Below are 27,695 nucleotides of genomic sequence, written 5' to 3' on the forward strand. Positions count from 1 at the left end.
AGAACACTCCTTAACACCATACACAAAAATAAACTCAAAATCGATTAAAGGCCTAAATGTAAGGCCAGACACTATCAAACTCCTAGAGGAAAACATAGGCAGAACACTCTGTGACATAAATCACAGCAAGATCCTTTTTGACCCAGCTCCTAGAGAAATGGAAATAAGAACACAAATAAACAAATGGGACCTAATGAAACTTAAAAGCTTTTGCACAGCAAAGGAAACCATAAACAATACGAAAAGACAACCCTCAGAATGGGAGAAAATATTTACAAATGAAGCAACTGACAAAGGATTAATCTCCAAAATTTACAAGCAGCTCATGCAACTCAATATCACAAAAACAAACAACCCAATCCAAAAATAGGCAGAAGACCTAAACAGACATTTCTCCAAAGAAGATATATAGATTGCTAACAAACACATGAAAGAATGCTCAATGTCATTAATCATTAGAGAAATGTAAATCAAAACTACAATGAGATATCATCTCACACCGGTCAAAATGGCCATCATCAAAAAATCTAGAAACAATAAATGCTGGAGAGGGTGTGGAGAAAAGGGAACACTCTTGCACTGCTGGTGGGAATGTAAATTGATATAGCCACTATGGAGAGCAGTATGAAGGTTCCTTAAAAAACTAAAAATAGAACTACCATATGACCCAGCAATCCCACTACTGTGCATATACCCTAAGTAAACCATAATTCAAAAAGAGTCATGTACCAAAATGTTCATTGCAGCTCTATTTACAATAGCCAGGACATGGAAGCAACCTAAATGTCCATTGACAGATGAATGGATAAAGAAGATGTGGCACATACATACAATGGAATATTACTCAGCCATAAAAAGAAATGAAATGGAGGTATTTGTAATGAGGTGGATGGAGTTAGAGTCTGTCATACAGAGTGAAGTAAGTCAGAAAGAGAAAAACAAATACCGTATGCTAACACATATATATATGGAATCTAAGAGGAAAAAAAAAAAAGGTCATGAAGAACCTAGGGACAAGACGGGAATAAAGACACATACCTACTAGAGAATAGACTTGAGGATACAGGGAGGGGGAAGGGTCAGCTGTTGCAAAGTGAGAGAGTGGCATGGACATATATACACTACCAAACGTAAAATAGATAGCTAGTGGGAAGCAGCCGCATAGCACGGGGAGATCAGCTCGGTACTTTGTGACCACCTAGAGGGGTGGGATAGGGAGGGTGGGAGGGAGGGAGACGTGAGAGGGAAGAGATATGGGAACATATGTATATGTATAACTGATTCACTTTGTCATAAAGCAGAAACTAACACACCATTTTAAAGCAATTATACTCCAATAAAGATGTTAAAAAAAAAAAAAGAAAGAAATGCACAGGGCCCAGAGTATCCAAAACAACCTTGAAAAATAAAAAATTTGTAAAGCTCACCACTTTCCAACTTAAAAGCTTCCTACGAAGGTGGTCAAGACTGTGTGGCACTGGCATAAGAATATATACAATAATAGAATTGAGAGTCCAAGAACAAACTAAGACACTTATAGTAAATTTGTTTTTGACATGGGTGGCAAGATAATTCAATCGTGAAAGAAAATTCGTTTCAAGAAATTTTCAACAAATTGTGCTGGGACAACTGAACATCCACATGAAGAAGAATGGAGTTGTATCCCTACCTCAAACCATATACCAAAGTTAACTCAAAATGGATCACATATGTAAATGTAAATGATAAAACTGTAAAATTCTCAGAAGAAAAAACAAAGTAAATCTTCATGACTGTGGGGTAGGTAATGGTGAGTTAGCTATGACACCAAAAAACACTAGCAAGAACAAAAAAATAGAGAAATTGGACTTCATCAATTTTTAAAATTGAGGTATTATTGACTTTACAATATTATGTTAGTTTCAGATGTATGACATAATGATTTAATATTTTTATACATTACAAAATGATCACCACATAAATCTAGTTAACATCTCTCACCATACAAAGTTATTACAATATTATTGATTATGTTCCCTATGCTGTACATTATATCCCCATGACTTATTTATTTTGTAACTGAAAGTTTGTACCCTCTTGATCCTGTCACCTGTTTAATTCGTCCCCACACTCCCCTCTCCTCTGGCAACTATCTGTTTTCTGTATTCCATGTTCTGTTCCATTGTTTTGTTTTTTAAATTCCAAATATAAGTAAAATTATACACTATTTGTCTTTCTCTTTTTGACTTATTTCATTTAGCATAATACCCTCTAGCTCCATCCATGTTGTCACAAACAGCAAGATTTCATTCTTTTTTCATGGCTGAATAATATTCTATTGTGTGTATACACCACATCTTCTTTATCCATTCATCTATTGATAGACACTTAGATTGCGTGCATATCTTGGCTATTGTAAATGACGCTACAGTGAATATGAGGGTGCATATATATTTTCAAATTAATGTTTTGTTTTCTACAGTAAAATAGCCAGAGTGGATTTGCTAGAGTGTATGGTAGTTCTATTTGTAATTTTTTGAGGAACCTCCATACTGTTTTCCATAGTGGCTGTACCAATTTATATTCCACCTACAGTATACAAGCATTCCCTTTTCTCCACATCCTCATTAACATTTGTTTGTTGTAGACTTTTTGATAATAGCCATTCTGGCAGGTGTGAAGTGCTATCTCATTGTGGTTTTGATTTGCATTTCTCTGATGATTAGTGATATTGAGCATCTTTTCATGTATCTATTGGCCATCCGTATGTCTTCTTTGGAAAAATGTCTACTTGGGTCCTCTGTCCACTTTTTAATTGGGTCATTTTTTTTTTTATATACTAAGTTGTATGATTTCTTTGTATATTTTCGATATCAACCCCTTATCAGATAGATGGTTTGAAAATATCTTCTCCCATTCAGTATGCTGCCTTTAATTATGTTAATAGTTTCCTTCACTGTGTAAAAGCTTTTTAGTTTGATGTAGTCCCATTTGTTTATTTTTGTTTCTGTTGCCCTTGTTTGAGGAGACATATCAAAAAATATTGCTAAGACTGATGTCAAAGAGTGTACTGCCTATGTTTTCTTCTAGCAGTTTTCAGGTCTTAGCATTTAAATATTTAAACCATTTTGGGTTTATTTTTCTATGTGGTGTGAGAAAGTGCTCCAGATTAAATCTTTTGCATGTCACTGTCCAGTTTTCCCAGTATAATTTATTGAAGAAGTTGTCTTTCCCCACTGTATGTTCTTGCCTACTTTGTCATAGATTGACCATATAAATGTGGGTTCATTTCTGGGCTCTATTCTGTTCCATTGATCTATGTGTCTGTTTTGGTGCCAGTACCATGCTGTTTTGATTACTGTACATTTGTAGTATAGTTTGAAATCAGCGAGGTTGATACAGCTTTTTTCTTTCTCAAGATTGTTTTTGTTATTTGGGGTCATTTACATTTTCATATAAATTTTAGAATATTTGTTTTAGTTGTGGGGGAAATTTTCATTAGTATTTTGATAGTGATTACACTGAATCTGTAGATTGCCTTGGGGAGTATGGTCATTTTAACAATATTAATTCTTCCAATCCACCAGCATGGTATAACTTTCCATTTGTTTGTGTTGTCTTCAGTTTCTTTCATCAATGTCTTATAGTTTTCCAAGTACAACTCTTCTACATCCTTAGTTAGGTTTATCCCTAGATATTTAATTCTTTTTGATGCAATTGTAAATGGAATTCTTTTCTTAATTTCTCTTTCTGATAGTTTGTTGCTAGTGTATAGATACACAGCATATGTCTGTATGTTAATTTTGTATACTGCAACTTTACTGGATTCATTTATTAGTTCTCATAATTTTGGGGGACATCTTTAGGATTTTCTATATATAGTATCATGTCTTCTGAAAACAGTTATAGTTTTAATGGTTCTTTTTCAATTTGGATTCCTTGTATTTCTTGTCTTGTCTGATTGCTGTGGCTAAGACTTTCAATACTGTGTTGAATACAAGTGGTGAGAGTGGACATCCTTGTCTTGTTCCTGATCTTAGAGGGAATGCTTTCAACTTTTCACCATGGTGTGTGATGTTGTGGGTTTTTCATATGTGGCCTTTATTATGTTGAGGTATGTTTCCCTCTATATCCACTTTCTGAAGAGTTTTTTTATCATAAATGGATGTTGAATTTTGTCAAAAGCTTTTTCTGCATCTATTGAGATGATCATATGGGTTTTATTCCTCAATATGTATTGTGGTGTATCACATTGATTGATTTGCAGATATTGAAAAACACTTTCACCCTGAGATTAATCCCACTTGATCAATGTATTGTTGGATTTGGTTTGCTAATATTTTGTTGAGGATTTTTGCATCTGTGTTCATTAGTGATATTGGCCTGTAATCTTCTTTCTTGTGATGTCTTCATCTGGTTTTGGTATCAGGGTTTTGCTGGCCTCATAGAATGAGTTCAAAAGCATTTTATACTCTTCATTTTGGGGAGGAATATTTTGAGAAGGACAGGTGTTAACTCTTCCTTAATTGTTTGGTAGAATTTACCTGTGGTGCCCTCTGGTTCTGGACTTTTGTTTGTTGAGATTTTTTTAAAATAACTGATTCAATTTCACTAGGGGTAATCAGTGTGTTCATAATTCCTATTTCTTCTTGATTCAGTCTTTGGAGATTGTATGTTTCTAGGAATTTATCCATTTCTTCTAGGTTGTCCATTTTATTGGCATACAGTTATTCATAGTAGTCTCTTATGATCCTTTATATTTCTGTGCTGTCAGTTGTAACTTCTCCTCTGTCATTTCTGATTTTATTGATTTAGGCTCTCTCTCTTTTTTTCTTGATGAGTCTGGCTAAAGGTTTACCAATTTTGTTTATCTTTTCAAAGAACTGAATCTTAGTTTCATTGATTTTTTCTATTATTTTTCAGTCTTTGTTTCACTTATTTCTGCTAATATTTTTATTTTTATTCTTTTTACTAACTTTGGTTTTTGTGTGTCCTTGTTTTTCTAGTTCTTTTAGGCGTAAGGCTAGGTCGTTTGTTTGAGATTATTTTTGTTTCTTGAAGTAGGCTGTATCACTATATACTTTCCTCTTATAACTGCCTTTGCTGTATCCCATAGATTTTGGGTTGTTGTGTTTCCATTTTGATTTTTCTCTGGGTATTTCTGATTTCTTCTTTGATTTCTTCAGTGACCCATTGGTTGTTTAGTAGTATATTGTTTAACCTCCTGTGTTTGTGTTTTCTGCAGTTCTTTTCTTGTAGCTGATTTCTAGTCTCACATCACTGTTGTCAGAAAAGATGCTTGATATGATTTCAGTCTTCTTAAATTAATTGAGGCTTGTTTTGTGGCCTAGCATGTGATCTATCTTGGAGAATGTTCCATGTGCACTTGAAAAGAATGTGTATTCTGTTGTTTTTGCATGAAATGTTCTGTAAATATCTATTAAGTCCATCTAGTCTGTGTCATTTAAAGCCAGTATTTCCTTGTTGATTATCTGAATGATCTATCCATTGAAGTAAGTACAGTGTTCAAGTTTCCTATGATTATTGTGTTACTGTCAGTTTTTTCCTTTACATTTGTTAATATTTGCTTTATGTTTTTCAGTGCTCCTATGTTGGGTGTATATATATTTATAATTGTTATATTTTCTTCTTGGATTGATCCTTTTATCATAATGTAATGTCTCTTCTTTGTCTCTTGTTTTAAAGTCTATTTTGTCTGATATAAGTATTGCTACCGCAGCTTTCTTTTCATTTCCATTTGCATGGAATACCTTTTCCATCACCTCACTTTCAGTCTGTGTGTGCCTTTAGATCTGAAGTGAGTCTCTTGTAGTCAGCATATATGTGGCTCTTGTTTTTTAATCCATCCAGCTACTCTACGTCTTTAGATTAGATCATTTATTCCATTTACATTTAAAATAATTATTGATAGCTATGTACTTATTGCCATTTTGTTAACTGTTCAGGGATTGTATCCGTAGTTCTTCTTTGTTCCTTTCTTCTGCTTTTGCTCTCTTCCCTGGTGATTTGATGACTTTATTTAGTATTATGTTTTGATTCCCTTTTTTTGTGTATGTGTGTATCTATTATAGATTTTTGGTTTGTGAGGTTTATATATAGCAATATATATACTATGAGGTTTATATATAGCAATATATGTAGTTATATATATATTTTTTAATATTATAGATATATATATATATTTCAAGTTGATGATCTCTTAAGTTCGAACACATTGTAACTGCCCTGCCTTTTTACTCCCCCAACCACACATTTAATGTTTTGACATCATATTTTACATCTTTTTGTTTTGTGTATCCCTTACCTACTTATTGTGGATATAGATAATTTTATTACTTTTGTTGTTTAACCTTCCTACTAGCTTTATAAGTGGTTGATCTATTACCTTTACTTATATTTGCCTTTACAATGAGATTTTTTTCCTTTCGTAATTTTTATGTTTCTCGTTGTGGTATTTTCTTTTCTACTGATACTTCGAGATGTCCCTTTAACACTTCTTGTAAAGCTGTTTTAGAGGTGCTGAACTGTTTTAGCTTTCACTTATCTGCAAAACTCTTGATCTGTCATTCAAATCTTAATTATATCCTTGCCGGGTAGAGTGTTCTTGGTTGTAGGTTTTTTCTTTCATCACTTTAAATATATTGTGCCACTCCCTTGTGGTTTGCATAGTTTCTGCTGAAAAGTCAGCTGATAGTCTATGGGAGTTCCCTTGTATGTAACTAACTGCTTTTTCCTTGCTTCTTTTAATATTCTCTCTTTATCTTTAATTTTTTCAGTTTTAATTACAATGTGTCTTTTTGTGGATCTCTTTGGGTTCATCTAGTTTTAGACTCTCTGTGCTTCCTAGATCTGTTTGTCTGTTTCCTTTCCTAGGTTAGGGAAGTTTTCAGCTATTATTTATTCAAATAAGTTATCTGTCCCTTTCTCCCTCTCTTTCCCTTTGGAACTTCTATGATACAAATATTAGTATGTGTGATGTTGTCACAGAGAATGTGCCCTCCATGCTCTCCTGACTTATTTCTTCTAAAACTAGCCTCATTTTTTAAAAATTCTTTTTTCTTCTTTCTTTTCAGCTTGTGTGATTTCTACCACTGTCTTCCAATTTGCTGATCTGTTCCTCTGGAAGATCATATCTACTGTTGATTCCTTTTAGTGTATTTTTTATTTCAGTTATTTTATTCTTCTCTTTGGTTCTTCTTTACATTTTCTAATTCTTTGTTAAAATTCTTGCTGTGTTCATTCATTCTTCTGTGAGTTCATTGAGCATCTTTATGATCATTACCTTGAACTCTTTATCAAGTAGACTGCTTATGTCTCTTCACTTAGTTCTTCTTCTTGGGTTTTATCTTGTTGCTTCATTTGGAACATATTTTTCTGTCATTTATTTTGCTTAATTCTTTGTCTTTATTTCTATATATTAGGTAGGTCAGTTACATTTTTGATATTGGAGAAGTGGTCTTATGTAGGAGATGTCTTATGGGGCCCAACAGCACACTTCCTTCTGGTCACCAGAGCTATGTGCTCTATGGGTGCCCCCTATGTGGGCTGCATGTGTCCTTCTGTTGTGGTGGGGCTTACTACTGGCCACACTGGTAAGAAGGGCTGGACTCCAGGCCAGTTGGTTGCCAGGCTCTGCCTCATGCTGTTGGGCAGGGCTGGGTCCCCAGTGGCTGCTTGTGGAGCCTATGGTGTCCAGGGGCTGGTGCTGGCCTGCTGGTGGATAGAGGCAGGTCACAGGTGGCTGGCTGCAGGGCCCCTGGGCCTGGGCCTGGTGTTGACTGGCTGGTGAATGTGTAAGTCCCCTGGCACTAATAGGCTAGAGGGAGGAATCTAAAATGGCAGTAACTAGTACCAGTGTCCTTGTGGTAGAATGAACTTCCTAAAATCACTGCTGCTGGGATACAAATACTGTTAATATACTAAAACACATTGAATTGTCCACTTTAAAGGGTAAATTTTGTAGAATGTGAATTATATCTCAATAATAAAATTAATGAATAAGTAAAATATATGATATATTAGAATATGATGAGTATAGATCTGAAAGTCATTGCTAACATGATTCAGCCAATAACTACTGGGGATCCTCGATTTCCTCCTTAGCAAAATAAGGGTTTAGTCTAAATGATCTATAGGGTGACTTCCAAATCTAGTTTCCAGTGATTCCCTCAGTCTTCCCGCATGATTAGCAATTTCAAAGTAACCGCTGGAAAGGTCACTTCTAGAATAAAATCCAGTCCTTATACCTTTGGTATCTCATTGAAGGCATCTCTATTTTTGAGTATTGGTTATTTTATCTATTTCCCTATTAATAGAGAACAACTTTGACTTGGTGGAATTTCTGTAAGATTGTAAATTCCCATGAAATTTTCTGATTGTGTGCTCATGGAGAGAAATACTGAAGTTAAAGTAATTTATAAAACTGAGTATAACCAGAAATGAGGGAACAGTTCTTACAAGGGTTTAATGAAGAAAGAAACATGGGTAGCTGTTGGTTTTGTTTTTTGTTTTTTTTAAAATACATCTTAATATAGTTTTTTTTGGCTTTGGGTTTTTCTTTTTCTTTTTCTTTTTCTTTTCTTTTTTTTAACCCCACATTTGTTTATTTATTTATTTTATTTTGGCTGTGTTGGGTCTTCGTTTCTGTGCAAGGGCTTTCTCTAGTTGTGGCAAGCGGGGGCCACTCTTCATCGCGGTGCACGGGCCTCTCACTATCGTGGCCTCTCTTGTTGCAGAGCACAGGCTCCAGACGCGCAGGCTCAGTAGTTGTGGCTCACGGGCCTAGTTGCTCCGCGGCATGTGGGATCTTCCCAGACCAGGGCTCGAACCCATGTCCCCTGCATTGGCAGGCAGATTCTCAACCACTGCGCCACCAGGGAAGCCCTAGCTGTTGGATTTTCGAGCCAAGTTGTGAACATATAAAATAGTCATTGTTGACATGAAAATAGATGGTCAAGAGTAGTGACTACATAAGTTCTGAGTCCAAAGATTTTGTATAAACCTCATGGCACAGTGGTTAAGAGCTTGGGCTCTGCGATCACCTTGTCTGGGTTAGGATGATGGATCCACCACTTACCAAGTCACCTGTGCCTGTTTCCTTATCTGTCACGTGGGTATAGTAGTTGTACCTCCCAGTAAGATGGTTGTGAGGGTTAAATAAGATGATGCTTAAAAAGCACTGAGAAAAGTATCTGAGCCATGGTAAGGACTCAGCAAACATTAGCATTATCTATTTTCAACAAATACTCAAACTCTTGATGAATGTTTTAAACACAACTGGCATTGTTGACAAATACAGTGTTTACAGTGTACTGTGCTCTAAACCAACTTTCCCAGTAGTTATTTCTTGTTAGACAAAGAGATTTTTTATATTGTAAATAACATTTTTTTACAGAATAAAAGCAAGAAAACGTCACTAACAAAATGAAGATTCTGCTAATTGTATTTGTTCTCATCCTTTGGACTGAAACACTGACATATCAGAGCCCAGGTACCAGTATATTTTATGTTTATTATTATTAGGAAAATAAATATTTTATGTCTCAACAAATCTTTATTTTAATAAATAGAAACAAGGAATTTATTTCTTTACTAAAAAAACAAAGCAGGCAGCATTTATTTGTAGTTGGCGATATATTATATCAAGCAAATGCAAGCTCTCAAAGATGATGGAAAGCCATGGGCAAAAGGCATGAATTATGCTACACCTGGCTAGAAAAACTTTAATTATTCATTGATTTGCTGAAGTCCTGATGTTCCATGTCAACCCATACGTTTTGTGGGTCAGTTTGCACCTTGGCTTTAATAAATGAAAGAAAAGGAAAAAAGGAACACCACAGAGGAAATTTTATATATATATAATAAGTAATATAAAAGCTTTCATATTCCATACATGCATATATGGAGTATGAAAGCTAGGTTTTTCTACTCTTCTGTAATTACTAAAAACATCATTCAAAGAAGTATTTTTAACCCTGCACTGTGCTACCCTAGGACTTCCTAGTGAATTTCAGGGTCATTTTGAAAGAGATGTCCTGCTTAGTTAAACATTACCAGCAGATCACTAACTGGGTGGGTGGAGGTGGCTGACCATGACTGCTAAAGTCAATGCTCCTGGTGCCTCCCCTTGTCCAGACTCTCTTTATGAGGCAGGTACACACTCCCCCACCCACAGCTGCTGTGAATATTGCCTGCAATGGCAATGGCTCATGGCTGTACCCCACTTTCTCAGGACAATTGCCCTTGGCTTTCCCAGAGCCACCTTACCCGTAACCCTCCACTCCTTCTCTCCAGTTCTTGGGAGAAGTCTGCAGCTGATGACTGACTGATAGGTGGGTACAAAAACTGTCCCTCTTGACCCAAAGGGCTTGTTGTCATTTTATTTTGATAGGGCCAGGCCCTGAGTATGCCGACGTGGTGTTTCTGGTGGATAGCTCCAACCACCTGGGAATTAAATCCTTCCCATTTGTGAAGATGTTCATCAACAAGATGATCAGCAGCCTCCCCATAGAGGACCACAAGTACCGTGTGGGCCTGGCCCAATATAGCGATGGGCTCCACAGAGAATTCCAACTCAACACCTTCAAGAGCAGCGGCCCCATGTTGAACCACCTCAAGAAGAACGTCAGGTTCTTGGGCGGTTCCCTGCGGATTGGGAATGCTCTCCGGGAGGTGCACACGACCTACTTCTCAAACGGGAGGGACAGGAGGCAGTTTCCTCCGATCCTGGTGGTCTTGGCTTCAGCCGAGTCCGAGGATGCCATGGAAGCGGCCTCCAAGGCGCTGCGCAGCGACGGGGTGAGGATCATCTCAGTGGGGATGCAGGGGACGCCTGAGGAGACTCTGAAGGCCATGGCTACAGGCCAGTTCCACTACAGCCTCCAGACGGTCCGAGACCTCAGCATGTTCTCCCAAAACATGACGCAGATTCTCAAGGATGCGGCTCAGTACAAGGAGGTAGCAGCCCACTCTCATACAGTAGGTAAGGAAGCCCTTGGTTGAAGAGGTGTCCCATCCCCATGTAGTCTGGTCCATAGAGCCATCTCCTATTATCTCTATGGTGCCACTCACCAGAAATCTCAGTATTTCATGTGGAAATGCAGAAGATCTCCTCATCAACTTTCAGTCTTGATCCCCTAGGCTGAAAGGAGAGCTACTTTTACCCCCATGACTTACAGCTTCTCATTTGAAAAATGCTTTATTTATGTCTTAAGCAAGTTCTCCATGAAGACCTGAAACAGAAGACCCTTGAGTACAAGTAGCTTACTTGGGAGGTAATCCTAAAAAGCATTAGTAAAGAAAGGGTAAAGTGAGACAGGAAGCTACACATGCACTGTTGATGAACAGAAGAAACAGGCCAGTACACACTCATGGGAGGTGCTCAGTAAGTGTGCTGCACTGATGAGGGGCCCCAGCCATTGTCTCCAGAGTGAGGTAGAAAGAGCTCCCGGCAAAATGGATCTTTGTGGCTGCCTCTGTGCTCTATTGTTGATGAGGGGCTATTCTGAGTAGGTGCTACCTAGTTCTAAGACTTGAGGAAGACACCTGATTTGGTACAAAGTGCCCTGACCACAGGTCAAGAGGTCCAGACAATGCCACTAGCTGGCTGTGAACTTGAGGAAGTGATGTCATCTCTCTGAGCCTTGCATCAGCATCCTCCTTTGTAAGATATGAGAGTTGGAATGATCTTGAAATTTTTTCCTGCTCTATCATTCACCAATTCCTTGGCTATCACTATGGGTTGATTTTGCACTCAGACTAGCCTAGGCCTTAATAACAAATAGACTTCCTGAATCAGGAAGAAGTTTATTTATTTCCCTTGTAACATTATAGGGCCAGTGTTCAAGTTGACAAGTTGTCTTTCTTCTATTTAGATAATTATGTTGGTCGTGGCTCTTTCATCTTCAAATATTACTTTCAAGGTGCCTTGGGAATTGGTATAGAGCTGGTGGAAGGGAAAAAAGATGGAACGTCACTCAAGATGTGGTTTTATGGGCTAAGCTTGGAAGAGACACACACTACTTCTGCTCACATTTCATTAGCCAGATCTTAGTCCCATGGCCACACGTAATTGCAGGTGAGGCTGAGAAATCAGGTCTAGCCCTATGAGCAAGAAGAGGAAATGGGTTTGGGTAAGTATCTAGAAGGCTCTGTCACAGTTAACGCTGCCCCTGAAGCATCAGGGAGTACTTTTACCTCCACTCTTCCCATCCCTCACTCTTCCTGCCTTGGGTTAAATAGCAAGTTCTTACAGCACATGTGCTTCTCTTCCCAGAGAAAAAAACTTTCCTGTGACCCTTCACCCTGTGGACCTTGGAGATCTTACAACCCTGTAGGTAGCCTGAGCTCTCCAAGACCATAGGACTTTACCACCTTCTTAGAAAGTTTTGTGTACTGATCTGTGTTTCTCTCACTCCTCCTAATTTATTTCACAGCAGTATACAGTACAACAAGGTTTTGTTTGTCAAGATCCTATCCTTGCCTTTAGAGGTTAAGAGTAAGGGCTTTGGAGTCTGGGTTCAAACACTGGCTTGGCTGCTAAAGACCTTGAGTAAGTTACTTAACCTCTGAGCTTCAGTTTCCTTACCTATAAAGTGAGGATAATAGTATCTACCTTACGATATGGGTGAGATGACTTGTATGGAGTTTGGCAGTTTACTGTCATTAATAGTAATAGCTCTTTGCAAATAAATACTGAGCTGAGTGGGCCATGCTGTAAGTTTGTTTTAGCCAACTATGTGAGGTTCAGAGTACATTGGTAGATTTATGAGAATTATTATAATTCCACAAATATTTCTGAGCTCCCACCAGGCACCAGGTACTGGAGAGTTAGAGATAGGTAAGACATGCCTTCTGGCTTCTAGAGCTCACAATCCTGTGGATAGTTCTTGGCAAGATTGAGCTTATCTCTTGGCTACACCCCCCACAGTTGTGGCTCCTCCACCTGTTCCTGGAGTGGGCATTCTGTGCATGTGGTATACTCGCCTGTGGATTCCAGATTTATACAACCAACAGCTTACCTGGCATCTTCAATAGTATCCCAAACTTAGCATGTCTGAAATGGAGCTCTTGACTTCTCCCTCCAACCTGTTCTTCCCACTACCTCCCCTATCTTGGAAAAAGATACCACCAATATCCACTCAGTTGTTCAGGCCAAAAACCCAGGAGTTTTCACCACTTCCTTTTTGTCTCCCAATACTCATATCTAATTTATCATCAAGTCCTTTCTGTTCTATCTCTAATTCATGTATCAAAACGACTCTTGTTGTTCTGTCTTACTGCTTTATTCTTGTCCAGGAACCATTATCTCTTTCCTGGACTAGGGCAATTGTTTTTTAATGAATTTTAATGAATTCATTACCTCCCCTCAGGAACTAGGGTGATATTTAAAAGATTTAAATAAGATCATCTGAGCCCCATATGATTGGGCCCTGCTTCCCTCTGACCTCATCCATCATTGTTCCCCTCACTCACTGGCTCCGGCTACTCTGGGTTTCTTGCTTGTTTCTATTTCTTGCTTTTCTTTCTGCCAGAATTCTTCTTCCTTTCACACAGTGTGTAGTTCAATCTTTCTCTTCATCTATCTCAACCCAAATGTAATCCTTTCAGAGAGGTCTTCCCTGACTTTTTATGGCTCAGATCAGTGAGTTCTCATCCCACATCCCCAACATAGGGTAACTCAATTGAGTCTCCTATTTTATTTTCTTGTTAGCATTTATTATGGTCTGAAATAGCATAATTTATTTATCTGTCCTCCCCATAGAGTGTGAACTCCCTGAGGTCAGATATATTTCTACTAATTTATGCCTATATTTCAGCATTTGAAAATGGTGGTGGTGATTGTGGTGGTGGTTCATACTGGTAGTGGTGGACTTGGAGGTGGTGGTGGTGATAGTGTTGGAAGTTCAGGTGGTGGAGTTGCTGAAGATGAGGGGTAGTGGTGGTAGAGGGGGTGGTGGTGGTGGTGGAGGTGATGGTGGTAGTCATACTGGTGGTGATGGTGGTCATGAAGACCATGGTGGTGGTGGAGGTGGTGGTAGAGGTGGTACAGGTGGAAGTAGTAGTGGAGGTAGAGGTAGAGGTGGTAGTGGTGATGATGGTGGTGGTGGTGGAGATGGTTGTTGTTGGTGGTAGTAGTGGTGGTGGTAGTCATACTGGTGGTGATGGTGCTCATGAAGAACATGCTGATGGGATGTGGTAGGAAAATCGTAAGAAGTATTCTTCAGATAGAGGGAAGAGCGTTGCAAATCCTCTGAAGTCAATGGCTAATGTAAATTTTGCTGAGAATTTTTATCTTTTGTTCACTAAAAAAAATGCTAACTACATCCATCATGACTGCCTCTATTTTCACTAATGCCTTCTGACAATCTGTACAGTGCCTTTCTCACTCTGGGCCAGGGGTTTGTACTAACATTCCTACTTTTTTCTCTCTCCATAGTCCCTTTCCCCAGGGCCTGTCAGAAAGATTCACTTGCCGACCTCATGTTTCTGGTGGATGAGTCTGTTGGGACCAAACAGAATCTAAGGAACCTGCAGAACTTCCTGAAGAATATCACCTTCTCCATGGATGTGAAAGACAACTGCCTGCGGCTTGGTCTTATGAGTTACAGTGACAGAGTTCAGACTTTTTCTCTTCTGAGCTCAAGCACAACCCAATCCGAATTTCAGAAGCAAATCCAGAAGCTTTCTCTGCAGGCTGGGAAATCCAATGCTGGTGCTGCCATTGAGAAGATGAGGAGAGAAGGCTTCTCAGCATCAAGTGGCAGCAGAAGGGCACAGGGAGTGCCCCAGATTGCAGTCCTGGTCACTGACAGACCATCAGATGACAAGGTGCGTGAGGCTGCACTGAATCTCCGGCTGGAGGATGTAACTGTGTTTGCTATGGGCATCCAAGGGGCCAACAAGACCCAGTTAGAAGAAATAGTGTCTTACCCTCCGGGACAGACCATCTCCATGATGAAGTCCTATGCAGACTTGGAAATTTACAGTAAGAACTTCTTGAAAAAGCTCCAGAATGAAATATGGTCCCAAATTTCAACTCATGCTGAACAAATGGAACTTGATAAAACTGGTATGTCTTAAAAAATCATTTTCATAGTATAAAAATAATATGAACAGTTGTCTAGGGCTGGGGCAGGAGTGAAGACTTGTTTTAATTGGGTAAGGGAGCTTTAGGAGTTATGAAAATGTTCTAAAACTAGATTTTGGTGATGGTTGCACAACTTTATGAATTTCCTAAAAATCATTGAATGATTGCAGTGGATGAAAGTTTTAAGCATGTAAATCATACCTCAATAAAATATAAAAAATGTTAATTATAAAATAGTTTGATAGTGTTGATGAACATAAAGAAGAAAATAAAATCACCTGTGATCTTCTTTCAGATAAAGCCATTCTAATCCTTTATTTCTCTTACCTTTTAGTCTCTTCTCTGTTTCTACACTCATGTACACACAAACACATGCATACACATTTTTAAAAAACCGATGTAACATTATGTGTATCAGTGTTGTCAAACAGAATTTTCTGTAATGATAGAAATGTTCTTTATCTTTACTGTTCAATAAGGAGGCCACTAGCCAATCATGGCTATTGAGCACTTGGAATGAGGATAATGGAACTGAAGAACTGTGTTTTAAATTTAATTTAATTTAATATTTATTTTAATAGCTACATGCTGGTGGCTGTCATATTGGACAATGCAGGAACACACTGTTAGGTAACTTGTATCAGTTACAATTACTTCTGAGTGTGACTAACAAAAGAAAAAATAACAATGATTTCAATAGGATAAAACTACCTTTTTTTTCTGTTTCACAAATAAGTCATAAGGTAGGTATAAAGAGCTGGGTAGTACAACACAGTGTCAGGGATTCTGTCTCTTTCTAAGTTATTTTTCTTCTCTCTGTGGTCTCTATTCCCAGCATCATAATCCAAGATAACTGCTCCTGGCATTACATTCACATCCAGCAACAAGAATTATAAAAGAGAAGAAAAAGGCAGGCTTCCCCCTCTTTTTCTTCAAGGATATTCCCAGGAATTACACTCGCCATCTTTGCTTACATCCTATTGGCCAGAACTTAGTCACATGTCACTCTTAATTGTAAAAATGAGAGCTAGAAAATGTAGTCTTTACTTGGGGCAGCCAAGTACCTAGGCAAATATTGGAGACTAAATTAGTGTAGAAAAGAGAATGGATATTGAGGATAGCCGGTATGATATGCCTTACTCACTTTTCTATCAACCTTATAACATGAACTTTTGTCCATCTCCTTAAATATTTTTTGGCAATATTCTTTTTAGGTTGGGAATAATATTCCATCCTATGGATATAACATAATTTGTTTAACATATCCTAAATTGTTGGATATAGAGGTCATTGCCAATGTTTCGTTCTTATAAAAGTCTTGCAGGGATCATCATTGTACTTATATCTTTATACACAACCAAATCTGCTATAGTTTTACCAAGTTCTTTTCAAAGATGCCAGGACATACTGCCAAAAGATACTTGATGTTACTTCGAGTTTATCTAATTCTGAGATATCTGCTGACATTTCCCTGCAGATAAAGTGCTTCCAAACAATTGGAACTCAAATTTGGCAGCACTCACATGGAAAAGAATCCTCCAATGATGTTAAAGGCTAATTTTAAATTCAGATTAGTCAATTGAAAGTTTAAGGATGCAATCCTGGGCCAGCCCTTGATTTCCTCTTGCATATATACATTACAAGGCAGCAGCAAGAAACCAGCCCCCTATTACCTCCTGAGTGATACAGAAAAGAGTCTCTCAGAGTGGCAGCTGCCTTGGTCTAGTAGCAACTTTTAGGGCATAGGAGGGATTTGTAACGTGGTCTCTCTCAGAGAGTTTGAAATTATGAGACAAAAAAATATTATTGTCATTACAGAATTTCTAAATGGGAAGATATGGGACCAAGGCTAGGACAAGGGCCATCCTTATCTTCCATAAGGCCTCAGTAGGTGGCTTCTTATTAATTCAGTGGTTCTCTAATACTGGTACCTGACTTAGATTGAGTTCCTCAGATGTAGATGTCAGATAAGGATTCATGTGAAACTGATATATTAAAAATATACCCAGGAAAAACTGGAGAGTGGTAGAGAAGGGAGGATATGGGACCAGGAAGGACAGGATGATAAGCAAAGTCCCATGGAGGGTCAATTCCACAGGACCATTCGAGAGACAGTGTGGGTTAAACTTTAGATTTGTCCTAGTCAAGGGGCAATGTAACTGGAGAATTTATATTCCAGCACACAGAAAAGAATGTACATTTCCAGACACCTCTGGCTTAATACCAAGCAAAAAGGGTTTCAAGAACCCGAGAGCAGCCCACCCACCCACAGACACAGGTGCTAGCTATTGGAATGAAAGTGCTGGGAACTGGTTACACAGAAATGGTAAAGGATTTGAGGGGATACAGACGGAGCACCAAAAGTGTTTGCTGTAAATTTATCAGGACTTCCTGAGGAGCTTGTTAATAATTCAGTGGCCCAACCCAATGACTCAGTCTCTGCGAGTAGGGCCTAGGCCACCTGGGTTTTAGAAAGCTCCCCAACAAACTCACGCTAGCAATATCTGAGAACCACTACCTCAGTGAATTTGTCATGGTCTACAGTAGGGTGGCCAGCTTTGTAGTTTCAGAATGGTCAGGCACAGAGAATCAATCTCTACTGACTTAGTCTCTGCTGTATCCACCACCTTCGGCACCACTAGGTATTCAATTTATTAAATAGAACTTCATTAAAGCAAGGAAAGACTCACATTAACCAAACCAAGAGGCAATGCATAAAAAAAGATTGACGATTATCTCTGAAATAGAACTATTAGTGCCCAGGGACCTAGACATTCATGTCCTCTGAGCAACATAGTCTCTCCCTGTAGACATATAGACAAGTCAGAAGCTAAACTGTAATCAAAAGACTGCTGGAGGATGTGTAATCAGAGCAAGGGAGTTAGTTTTATGACTGAAATGTCTAGTGGTATTTAATCAGGGGAATGACTATTTTAAAATCAAATATATAGATCTACATCTCTGTCTATCTCTCTGTATAACTGTGCAGGTGAGGCCTTGTGCCAGGAGACACATTTCTCTTCAACCCTGTCCACTTTAACTTTTTAGATGGATATATTCTGTAATTACACTGTCCAATATAATAGCTACTAGACACATGGGACTGTTAAGCAACTGAAATGTGGCTTTTGCAACTGAGGAGCTGACTTTTAAATTTTATTTAATTTTAATCAGTTTAAGTTCACATTTTAATAGCAACATGTGACTCACAGCTCCAGGCAGGGTTGGATGGGTATTGCCATGGTTACCCCCGGATTCGAATTTTTCTCTTCCTCATTACTGACCACCATTCTTCTTTATTACATATATAAGACAATTCATTCTGGTTGCTGTCAAGTTTTTGTGGCCTGGCATCACCCCTGTCTTTTGCAGATAACTGCTTACCTTTGCCCTAATACTTTTTTTAAAAATAAATTTATTTATTTATTTTTGGCTGTGTTGGGTCTTTGTTGCTGCACGTGGGCTTTCTCTACTTGCAGGGAGCGGGGGATACTCTTCGTTGCGGTGCATGAGCTTCTCATTGCAGTGGCTTCTCTTGCTGCGGAGCATGGGCTCTAGGTGCACAGGCTTCAGTAATTGTGGCTCGTGAGCTCTAGAGTGCAGGCTCAGTAGTTGTGGTGCACGGGCTTAGTTGCTTAGCCGCATGTGGGATCTTCCAGGACCAGGGCTCGAACCCGTGTCCCCTGCATTGACAGGCGGATTCTTAACCACTGTGCCACCAGGGTAGTCCCTGCCCTAATACTTTATATGTAGATTTCATAGTTTAATTCTCAGAGTCAAACTTATTTCCAGTATTTCTGATTTCTTAAGGACCAACTCCTCATAGCCTGAAGTAGTGTCAATAGCCATATATTGCCAACAAGCTATCAAGAAAGAAAATATTTCTGAAATGACTAAATTGTCCTGTATTTTAAAGACCTTTTCACATACTCAACCAGGTAATTGTGCACATAACTAAATTTTAAAGGTATGCTTTTCCTTCTACCCAATTTCAAAAATGGCTAAATAGAGTTGTAAATGGACTATTAGGAAAGTTAAAGCACTTTTTCAGAGAAGCTGCTCAACAAAGGAAGGAACATTGAGAGCTCCTTTATTTACAATTTTCTGTTGAAATCCTGTGATATAGCAGGTCTACCGGGCAGAAGCAGAAAACTAGGCAATGTCTCGCCCTCATGGAGCTGACATTCTGTGACAGGAGACAGGCTGTGCTCATGAACAAATGAATAGGTAATTTCAGAAAGTAATGGGCATCATAAGGAAAATAGACAGGTTAATAGAATAGACAATGATTGATGTGCTTTAGCTGGAAGGGAAGCCCTTCTAAAGAACGGACATTTGAATTGGCATGTCCAGGAGGTGAGAAGGAACCAGCCATGAAGATTTTGGGGGAAGAATATTCCAGGAAAGAGGGCAGGTGCAAAAGCCCTGGGGCACATTTAGAGTACAGGAGAAGCCCAGTGTCGCTGGAACACAGTGAGGAAGATGAAGAATTGCTGGAAATAGGGTCAGAGAGAAAAGAAGGGGGAAAGATCAGGCTGATTTTTCATTTTTAAATTCTAAATACAATGATCAATCATTTAAGCAGAAGAGTAATATGATCTGGTTCTAGTTTTAAATACATTATTCTAGTTGCTCTGGGCAAAAGAGGTTATTGGGGACGTAAGAACAGGTCATCTATCCCATCCCATTTCTCAGGAAATGATAAGGCATAAACGAAAAAGCCAGGTGTCAATACCAGAAAAATGATTTTAACTAAAAGCCTGGAGACTTGGGGATCTCATCCTTACTCTTTAATTCACTGGCTGTGTGACCTCAGGCAAACCACTAGGCCTCATTCAGTTTCAATTTCCTCAGAAGGTTGTGGTAAATTTCAGAGAAAATGGGTATGAATGTGTGCAGCGAAGTGTCCAGGCTCCGTGCAAACCTGAAGTGTCCTCATCCTCCTCTCCAAACCCTCCTGCAATGTTCTCTCCAGATTCTCTATAGTTAACAGAGAATGCAATTTCTGCTTTCCATTTTTCTGCAGGCTGTGTAGATACAAAAGAGGCTGATCTCTATTTCCTCATTGATGGCTCAAGCAGCATTCAGAATAAACACTTTGAGCAAATCAAGGAATTTATGTTGGCGGTGATAGAGATGTTTAGCATCGGCCCAGACAAAGTCCGAGTTGGAGCTGTGCAGTATTCCCACGAGAAGGAAGTGGAATTTGATATCAATGACTATACTAATGATGTGGCATTGAGAAAGGCTGTTTCTAACATCAAGCAACTTGGAGGCAACACTCTTACTGGGGCAGCCCTGGATTTCATTCTGCCACTAATAAGGAAGGGAAGGAAGCAGAGGATGAACGAGGTACCCTGTTACCTCATTGTGTTGACTGATGGGATGTCCATGGATGGTGTCCTGGAACCTGCTGAGAGACTAAGGGCTGAACACATCACCATCCACGTGGTCGGCATTGGTGAGGCTAACAGAACACAACTGCAACAAATTGCTGGGGCAGAGGAAAGGGTTAACTTTGGACAGAACTTTGATTCTTTAAAAAGCATCAAAAATGAAGTTGTTCGCAGCATCTGCACTGAGAAAGGTAAGCAAAAGAAAAAGGTTTTATTCTCTGTACTTCGTTGGTTGCTTCAGGCGGACTAATAGGCCAAAACAAGGAATGACGTGACCAGTTGTCTGGCTCACATTTTGCTAACTTCCTGTATAACTGTGGAGGGATTCAACCCCTCACTTTAAGCCAATTGCCAAGGTTGGAGAATCCCTCTATAGACAGCTGCCCTAAGGCCATCTCGAAAGCCATAAGTGTGAAGGTTGCTAAGAATGTCGTTGCTCTGACAAAGCCCACTGCTGTGGAGGATAAGAAACTTTATATTTGTGTGTGTGTGTGTACACACTAATTCAGGCAGATGAGGACAGTGGAAAGAAAATGGGCTCTGGCTTTAAGTAGATTAGGGTTCAACTCACTTCACTGCTTGAACCTTGAACTTCCTTGTCTAGAAAATGAGGATAATACCTACATCAGAGTATCCGTATAGGTTTAGCATAATAAACACCAACCATTATTTCTCTATTATGAATGCATACCTAGGACATATGTAACCCTTGCTTATTTTTATTTATAACAGAAACACATATTTGCATTTTTGTTCTGACTAAAAATTAAGTAACAGAAGTAAGGAAGAACAATGTGCAAATTCCTGCACCTGATTGTTATTTCTCTTATTAGTAATAGCCACTTATCTAAAAAAAAGATACAAATGAACTTATTTACAAAACAAAAATAGACCCACAGACATAGAAAACAAACTTATGGTTACCAAGGGGAAAAGGGGGGGAGGGATAATTTAGGAGGTTAGGTTTAACACATACACACTACTATATACAAAATAAACAACAAGAACCTACTACTGTATAGCACAGGGGACTGTACTCAATATTTTGTAATAACCTATAAGGGAAAAGAATCTGAAAAATTATATATATATACATATCTGAATCACTGTGCTGTACACCTGAAACTAACATGACATTATTAATCAACTATATTTCAATAAAATTTAAAAAAATAATAATAGCCACTTACTAATTGAAGGTGGTGTGTGCTGACTGTGAGTATTAGCACCTGAAAATATTGTCTGCCAAGAGTCATGTTACTTACTGATTAAGATAAAGGATGATGGAGTCAAAGCATCAAAGTTCACAACCCAGATTTATCAATTATTGGCTGTGGACCTTGAATGGGTTACTTACTGTCTACCTGCCTTTGTCCCATATGTGTAGGCTTATTGTGAAGCTTAAAGGTACTAATGCATGCAGGGCACTTAGAAGAGGGTTTAGCCCATGGTAAGTGCTACATAAAATGTGGCTATTTTAAAAGTTGGTCAAGGTGTTCAGTGATGTGGAAGGGAAAAGAATTCTCACTTACTTGAACTTACAAAAGTGAAAATGTGTTAGAATTTTTTTGGAGTCACTAAAATCCAAAGAAAACTAAACCAGCAAATAAGTAGCATTAACAGCAAAATCCTAAGTCACAACTTTATTGATTTTTTTCTTCCTGTTATGGACAGTAGTAGAGTAGAGTCTTCAGGATGTCTTAGAATGAGTGTAAGAGTACAGGTTCCCTGACGTTTCCTGGAGTTGATGCCAAGGAAAGTAAAAGTTTCAGGAAACCTAAAATAGATTGCACTTCAGGTCTTCTCAAGGGAGAAAGTCATGGACCAATCTGAAGAAAGACAATACGTTTTTTGTTGATCAGGTAGTTGCAGTTCAGGTGCCAAAACCCTGGCACACCTGAGGGAGGAGACAAACTGTGGACAAGGAAATGAGCCATAATATGGTGAATAGAGAGGCAGGAAAACTAAGGACCCTATGCTGGAGGGCCTGGAAACCACTGACTGGTCTCAGAGCACATGTGGATGGAGTGACACTGTGTATTGGTTCAGGGGCAAGTTAGGTGGTTCTAGCAAAAAGACCCTAAACTACATAACATAGAATATTGTTTCTCTTTTGTGCAATAGTCCAGGGTAAGCAGTCCAGTTCTAGCAAAGAGGCTGGTCCATGCTCAACACATAGCACCCATCTCTAGGTCAAATGGAGCTCCAGTCCTCATCATCCTGCATTTGTGGAAAGGGAGATAGGGCCAGGGGAGCCCACCATGCTCAATTATTTTATTGTTAAGACCCAGAAGTGGCCAAATCAGTCCTGCTAATATCTACTAGCAAGAACTTAGTCACAGGGCCACATCTAGCTTCAAGGAAGCCTGGGAAATATAGTCTTTACCTGGGCGACCATCTGCCTAGTTGAAACTCTTTTATTGACATGGAAGATTGGGAGATGGTAGATGGCAAGAATCAGCTTGCATCACAAATAGAGATGAGGAGGTAGATCCTGTGAATACTGAACCACAGGTAAAAGTCTCCTCTTTTGACATGTGTTCATGGAAGAGAGTCTTCCACACTTCGCAGAGCTGGGGCTTTGCCAAGGCCACAAACGTCTTCGGGAACTTCCCTATTTACAACTTTCAAAATGGCTCCAGGGCATTTTGATTTCAAATGATGGTTTTAATACCCTCTGGTGAACCTTATACAAGTTATTAAAAAACAGATGGCATCTTTTAATTCTTCTATGGCTGATACTGTATCATCGTTTTCAAATGCATCATCATTTGAAAATGATGATACATTTTCAAATACTATGGAATAGATTCTGTGAATATTGAGAGAGGGGCTGGTAAAAGAATGGCAGTGAAAACAGATAGACAAAAGGGTTAAGACTAAGGAGGTACATGCTAAAGAAAATATATTTATACTATATATAGAATATGTAATATAAATATATACTATGGTATATATATATGTATATATATACACACACGACTCCTGCACCATGAATTAATAACACTTTTTTATGGCTTATAGAAATTGGTCTTCTATGCGTGTATATATGTAGAGATACATATATATGCATATAAATGTCCACTTCCAGTCAGTAGGGTATCTACAAATTTTATGTATAAATAAAAGAACAGTCCATGTTGAATGGATATGTGCTTACTAATGTACTTATTATCTCTAGTAAAAGCTTTTCACCCAAATTTCTAATATTGATTTGTAGTGTTTATCAAATCACTTTATTTTTTTTAAACATCTTTATTGGAGTATAATTGCTTTACATTGTTGGGTTAGTTTCTGCTGTATAACAAAGTGAATCAGCTATATGTATATGTATATCCCCATATCCCTTCCCTCTTGCATCTCCCTCCCATGCTCCTGATCCCACCCCTTTAACTGGTCAAAAAGCACTGAGCTGATCTCCCTGTGCTAGGCAGCTGCTTCCCATTAGTTATCTATTTTACATTTGGTAGTAAATATATATATGTCAATGCTACTCTTTCACTTCTTCCCAGCTTACCCTTCCCCCTCCCCACATCCTCAAGTCCATTCCCAACGTCTACATGTTTAGTCCTGTCCTGCCCCTAGGTTAGTCAGAAACTTTTTTTTTTTTTTAGATTCCATATATATGTGCTAGCATACAGTATTTGTTGCTCTCTTTCTGACTTACTTCATTCTGTATGACAGACTCTAGGTCCATCCACCGCACTACAAAAAACTCAATTTCATTTCTTTTTATGGCTGAGTAATATTCCATTGTATATATGTGCCACTTCTTCTTTATCCATTCATCTGTCGATGGGCACTTAGGTTGCTTCCATGTCCTGACTATCATAAATAGAGCTGCAATGAACATTGTGGTACATGACTCTCTTTGGATTATGGTTTGCTCAGGGTATATGCCCAGAAGTGGGATTGCTGGGTCGTATGGTAGTTCTATTTTTAGTTTTTTTAAGGAACCTCCATACTCTTCTCTATAGTGGCTGTATCAATTTACATTCCCACCAACAGTGCAATGGGGTCCCCTTTTCTCCACACCCTCTCCAGCATTTATTGTTTGTGGATTTTCTGATGATGCCCGTTCTAACCAGTGTGAGGTGATACCTCGTTGCAGTTTTGATTTGCATTTCTCTAATGATTAGTGATGTTGAGCATCCTTTCATGTGTTTGTTGGCAATCTGTATATCTCCTTTGGAGAAATGTCTATTTAGGTCTTCTGCCCATTTTTGGATTGGGTTGTTTGTTTTTTCTGAAATGGAGATGCATGAGCTGCTTGTAAATTTTGGAGATTAATCTTTTGTCAGTTGCTTCATTTGCAAATATATTCTCCTATTCTGAGGGTTGTCTTTTCGTCTTGTTTATGGTTTCTTTTGCTGTGTGGAAGCTTTTAAGTTTCATTAGGTCCCATTTGTTTATTTTTGTTTTTATTTCCATTTCTCTAGGAAGTGGGTCAAAAAGGATCTTGCTGTGATTTATGTCATAGAGTGTTCTGCCTACGTTTTCCTCTAAGAGTTTTGTAGTGTCTGGCCTTACATATAGGTCTTTAATCCATTTTGACTTTATTTTTGTGTATGGTGTTAGGGAGTGTTCTAATTTCATTCTTTTACATGTAGCTGTCCAGTTTTCACAACACCACTTATTAAAGAGGCTATCTTTTCTCCATTGTATATTCTTGCCTCCTTTATCAAAGATAAGGTGACCGTATGTGTGGAGGTTTATCTCTGGGCTTTCTATCCTGTTCCATTGATCTATATTTCTGTTTTTGTGTCAGTACCATACTGTCTTGATTACTGTAGCTTTGTAATATAGTCTGAAGTCAAGAAGTCTGATTCCTCCAGCTCCGTTTTTCTTTCTCAGAATTGCTTTTGTTATTTGGGTCTTTCGTATCTTCATACAAATTGTGAAATTTTTTGTTCTAGTTCTGTGAAAAATGCCACTAGGAGTTTGATAGGGATTGCATTGAATCTGTAGATTACTTTGGGTAGTAGAGTCATTTTCACAATGTTGATTCTTTCAATCCAAGAACATGGTATATCTCTCCATCTGTTTGTATCGTCTTTAATTTCTTTCATCAGTGTCTTATAGTTTTCTGCATACAGGTCTTTTGACTCCTTAGGTAGGTTTATTCCTAGGTATATTATTCTTTTTGTTGCAAAGGTAAATGGGAGTGTTTCCTTACTTTCTCTTTCTGATTTTTCATTGTTAGCATATAGGAAGGCAAGAGATTTCTGTGCATTCATTCTGTATCCTGCTACTTTACCAAATTCATTGATTAGCTCTACTAGTTTTCTGCTAGCATCTTTAGGATTCTCTATGTATAGTATCATGTCATCTGCAAACAGTGACAGCTTTCCTTCTTCGTTTCTGATTTGGATTCCTTTTATTTCTTTTTCTTCTCTGATTGCTGTGGCTAAAACTTCCAAAACTATGTTGAATAATAGTGGTGAGAGTGGGCAACGTTGTCTTATTCCTGATCTTAGTGGAAATGGTTTCAGTTTTTCACCACTGAGAATGTTGTTGGCTGTGGGTTTGGCATATATGGCCTTTATTATGTTGAGGTAGGTTCCCTCTAGGCCTACTTTCTGGGGGGTTTCTATCATAAATGATTGTTGAATTTTGTCAAAAGCTTTTTCTGCATCTACTGAAATTATCATATGGTTTTTATCCTTCAATTTGTTAATATTGTTTATCACATTTATTGATTTGTGTATACTGAAGAATCCTTGCATTCCTGGGATAAGCACCACTTGATCATGGTGTATGATCCTTTGAATGTACTGTTTGATTTTGCTTGCTAGTATTTTGTTGACGATTTTTGCATCTATGTTCATCAGTGATATTGGCCTGTAGATTTCTTTTTTTGTGACATCTTTATCTGGTTTTGGTATCAGGGTGATGGTGGCCTCACAGAAAGAGTTTGGAAGTGTTCCTCCCTCTGTTATATTTTGGAAGAGTTTGATTAGGACGGGTGTTAACTCTTTTTTAAATGTTTGACAGAATTCGCCTCTGAAGCCATCTGGTCCTGGGCTTTTGTTTCTTGGAAGATTTTTAATCACAGTTTCAATTTCAGTGCTTGTGATTGGTTGTTCATATTTTCTATTTCTTCCTGGTTCAGTCTCAGAAGGTTTTGCTTTTCTAAGAGTTTGTCCGTTTCTTCCAGGTTGTCCATTTTATTGGCATATAGTTGCTTGTAGCAATCTCTCATGATCCTTTGTATTTCTGCAGTGTCAGTTGTTTCTTCTCCTTTTTCATTTCTAATTCTGTTGATTTGACTCTTCTCCCTTTTTTTCTTGATGAGTCTGGCTAATGGTTTATCAATTTTGTTTATCTTCTCAAAGAACCAGCTTTTAGTTGTATTGATCTTTGCTATTGTTTCCTTCATTTCTTTTTCAATTATTTCTGATCTGATCTTTATGATTTATTTCCTTCTGCTAACTTTGGGGTTTTTTTGTTCTTCTTTCTCTAATTGCTTTAGGCGTAAGCTTAGGTTGTTTATTTGAGATTTTTTTTTTTGTTCCTTGAGGCAAGAGTCTATTCTTATAAACTTCCCTCTTAGAACTGCTTTCGCTGTATCCTATAGGTTTTGGATCGTCCTGTTTCCATTGTCATTTGTTTTTCGGTATTTTTCGATTTCCCCCTTGATTTCCTCAGTGATCCTTTGGTTATTTAGTAACGTATTGTTTATCCTCCATGTGTTCGTTTTTTTACATCTTTTTTCCTGTAACTGATAGCTAGTCTCAGAGTTGTGGTCGGAAAAGATACTTGATATGACTTCAATTTTCTTAAATTTACCAGGGCTTGATTTGTGACGCAAGACCTGATCTATCCTGGAGAATGTTACATGAGCACTTGAGAAGAAAGTGTATTCTGTTGTTTTTGGATGGAATGTCCTATAAATATCAATTAAGTCCATTTGTTTAATGTGTCATTTAAAGCTTGTGTTTTCTTATTTATTTTCATTTTGGATTATCTGCCCATTGGTGAAAGTGGGGTAAGTCTCCCACTATTATTTTGTTACTGTCAATTTTCCCTTTTATGGCTGTTAGCATTTGCCTTATGTATTGAGGTTGTCCTATGTTGGGTGTATAAATATTTATAACTGTTATATCTTCTTTTTGGATTGATCCCTTGATCATTATGTAGTGTCCTTCTTTGTCTCTTGTAGTAGTCTTTATTTTAAAGTCTATTTTGTCTGCTATGAGTATTGCTGCTCC

General features: G+C 38.3%; 1 protein-coding gene across 1 annotated transcript in view; it reads left to right on the top strand.

Moving 5' to 3' along the window:
- Nucleotides 1–9,423: 9,423 nt before the first annotated feature.
- The window catches only part of COL6A5 (collagen type VI alpha 5 chain), a 111,592-nt gene continuing 93,320 nt past the window's right edge, over nucleotides 9,424–27,695 (top strand). Inside the window, exons 1-4 of the mRNA XM_007166984.2 lie at nucleotides 9,424–9,490; nucleotides 10,391–10,981; nucleotides 14,438–15,070; nucleotides 20,115–20,675. Coding sequence (XP_007167046.2) covers nucleotides 9,424–9,490; nucleotides 10,391–10,981; nucleotides 14,438–15,070; nucleotides 20,115–20,675 — 1,852 coding nt within the window. The remainder of the gene's footprint in view (nucleotides 9,491–10,390; nucleotides 10,982–14,437; nucleotides 15,071–20,114; nucleotides 20,676–27,695) is intronic.

Source organism: Balaenoptera acutorostrata, chromosome 4 (genome assembly GCF_949987535.1).
Source record: "Balaenoptera acutorostrata chromosome 4, mBalAcu1.1, whole genome shotgun sequence".
NCBI classification, from domain to species: domain Eukaryota; kingdom Metazoa; phylum Chordata; class Mammalia; order Artiodactyla; family Balaenopteridae; genus Balaenoptera; species Balaenoptera acutorostrata.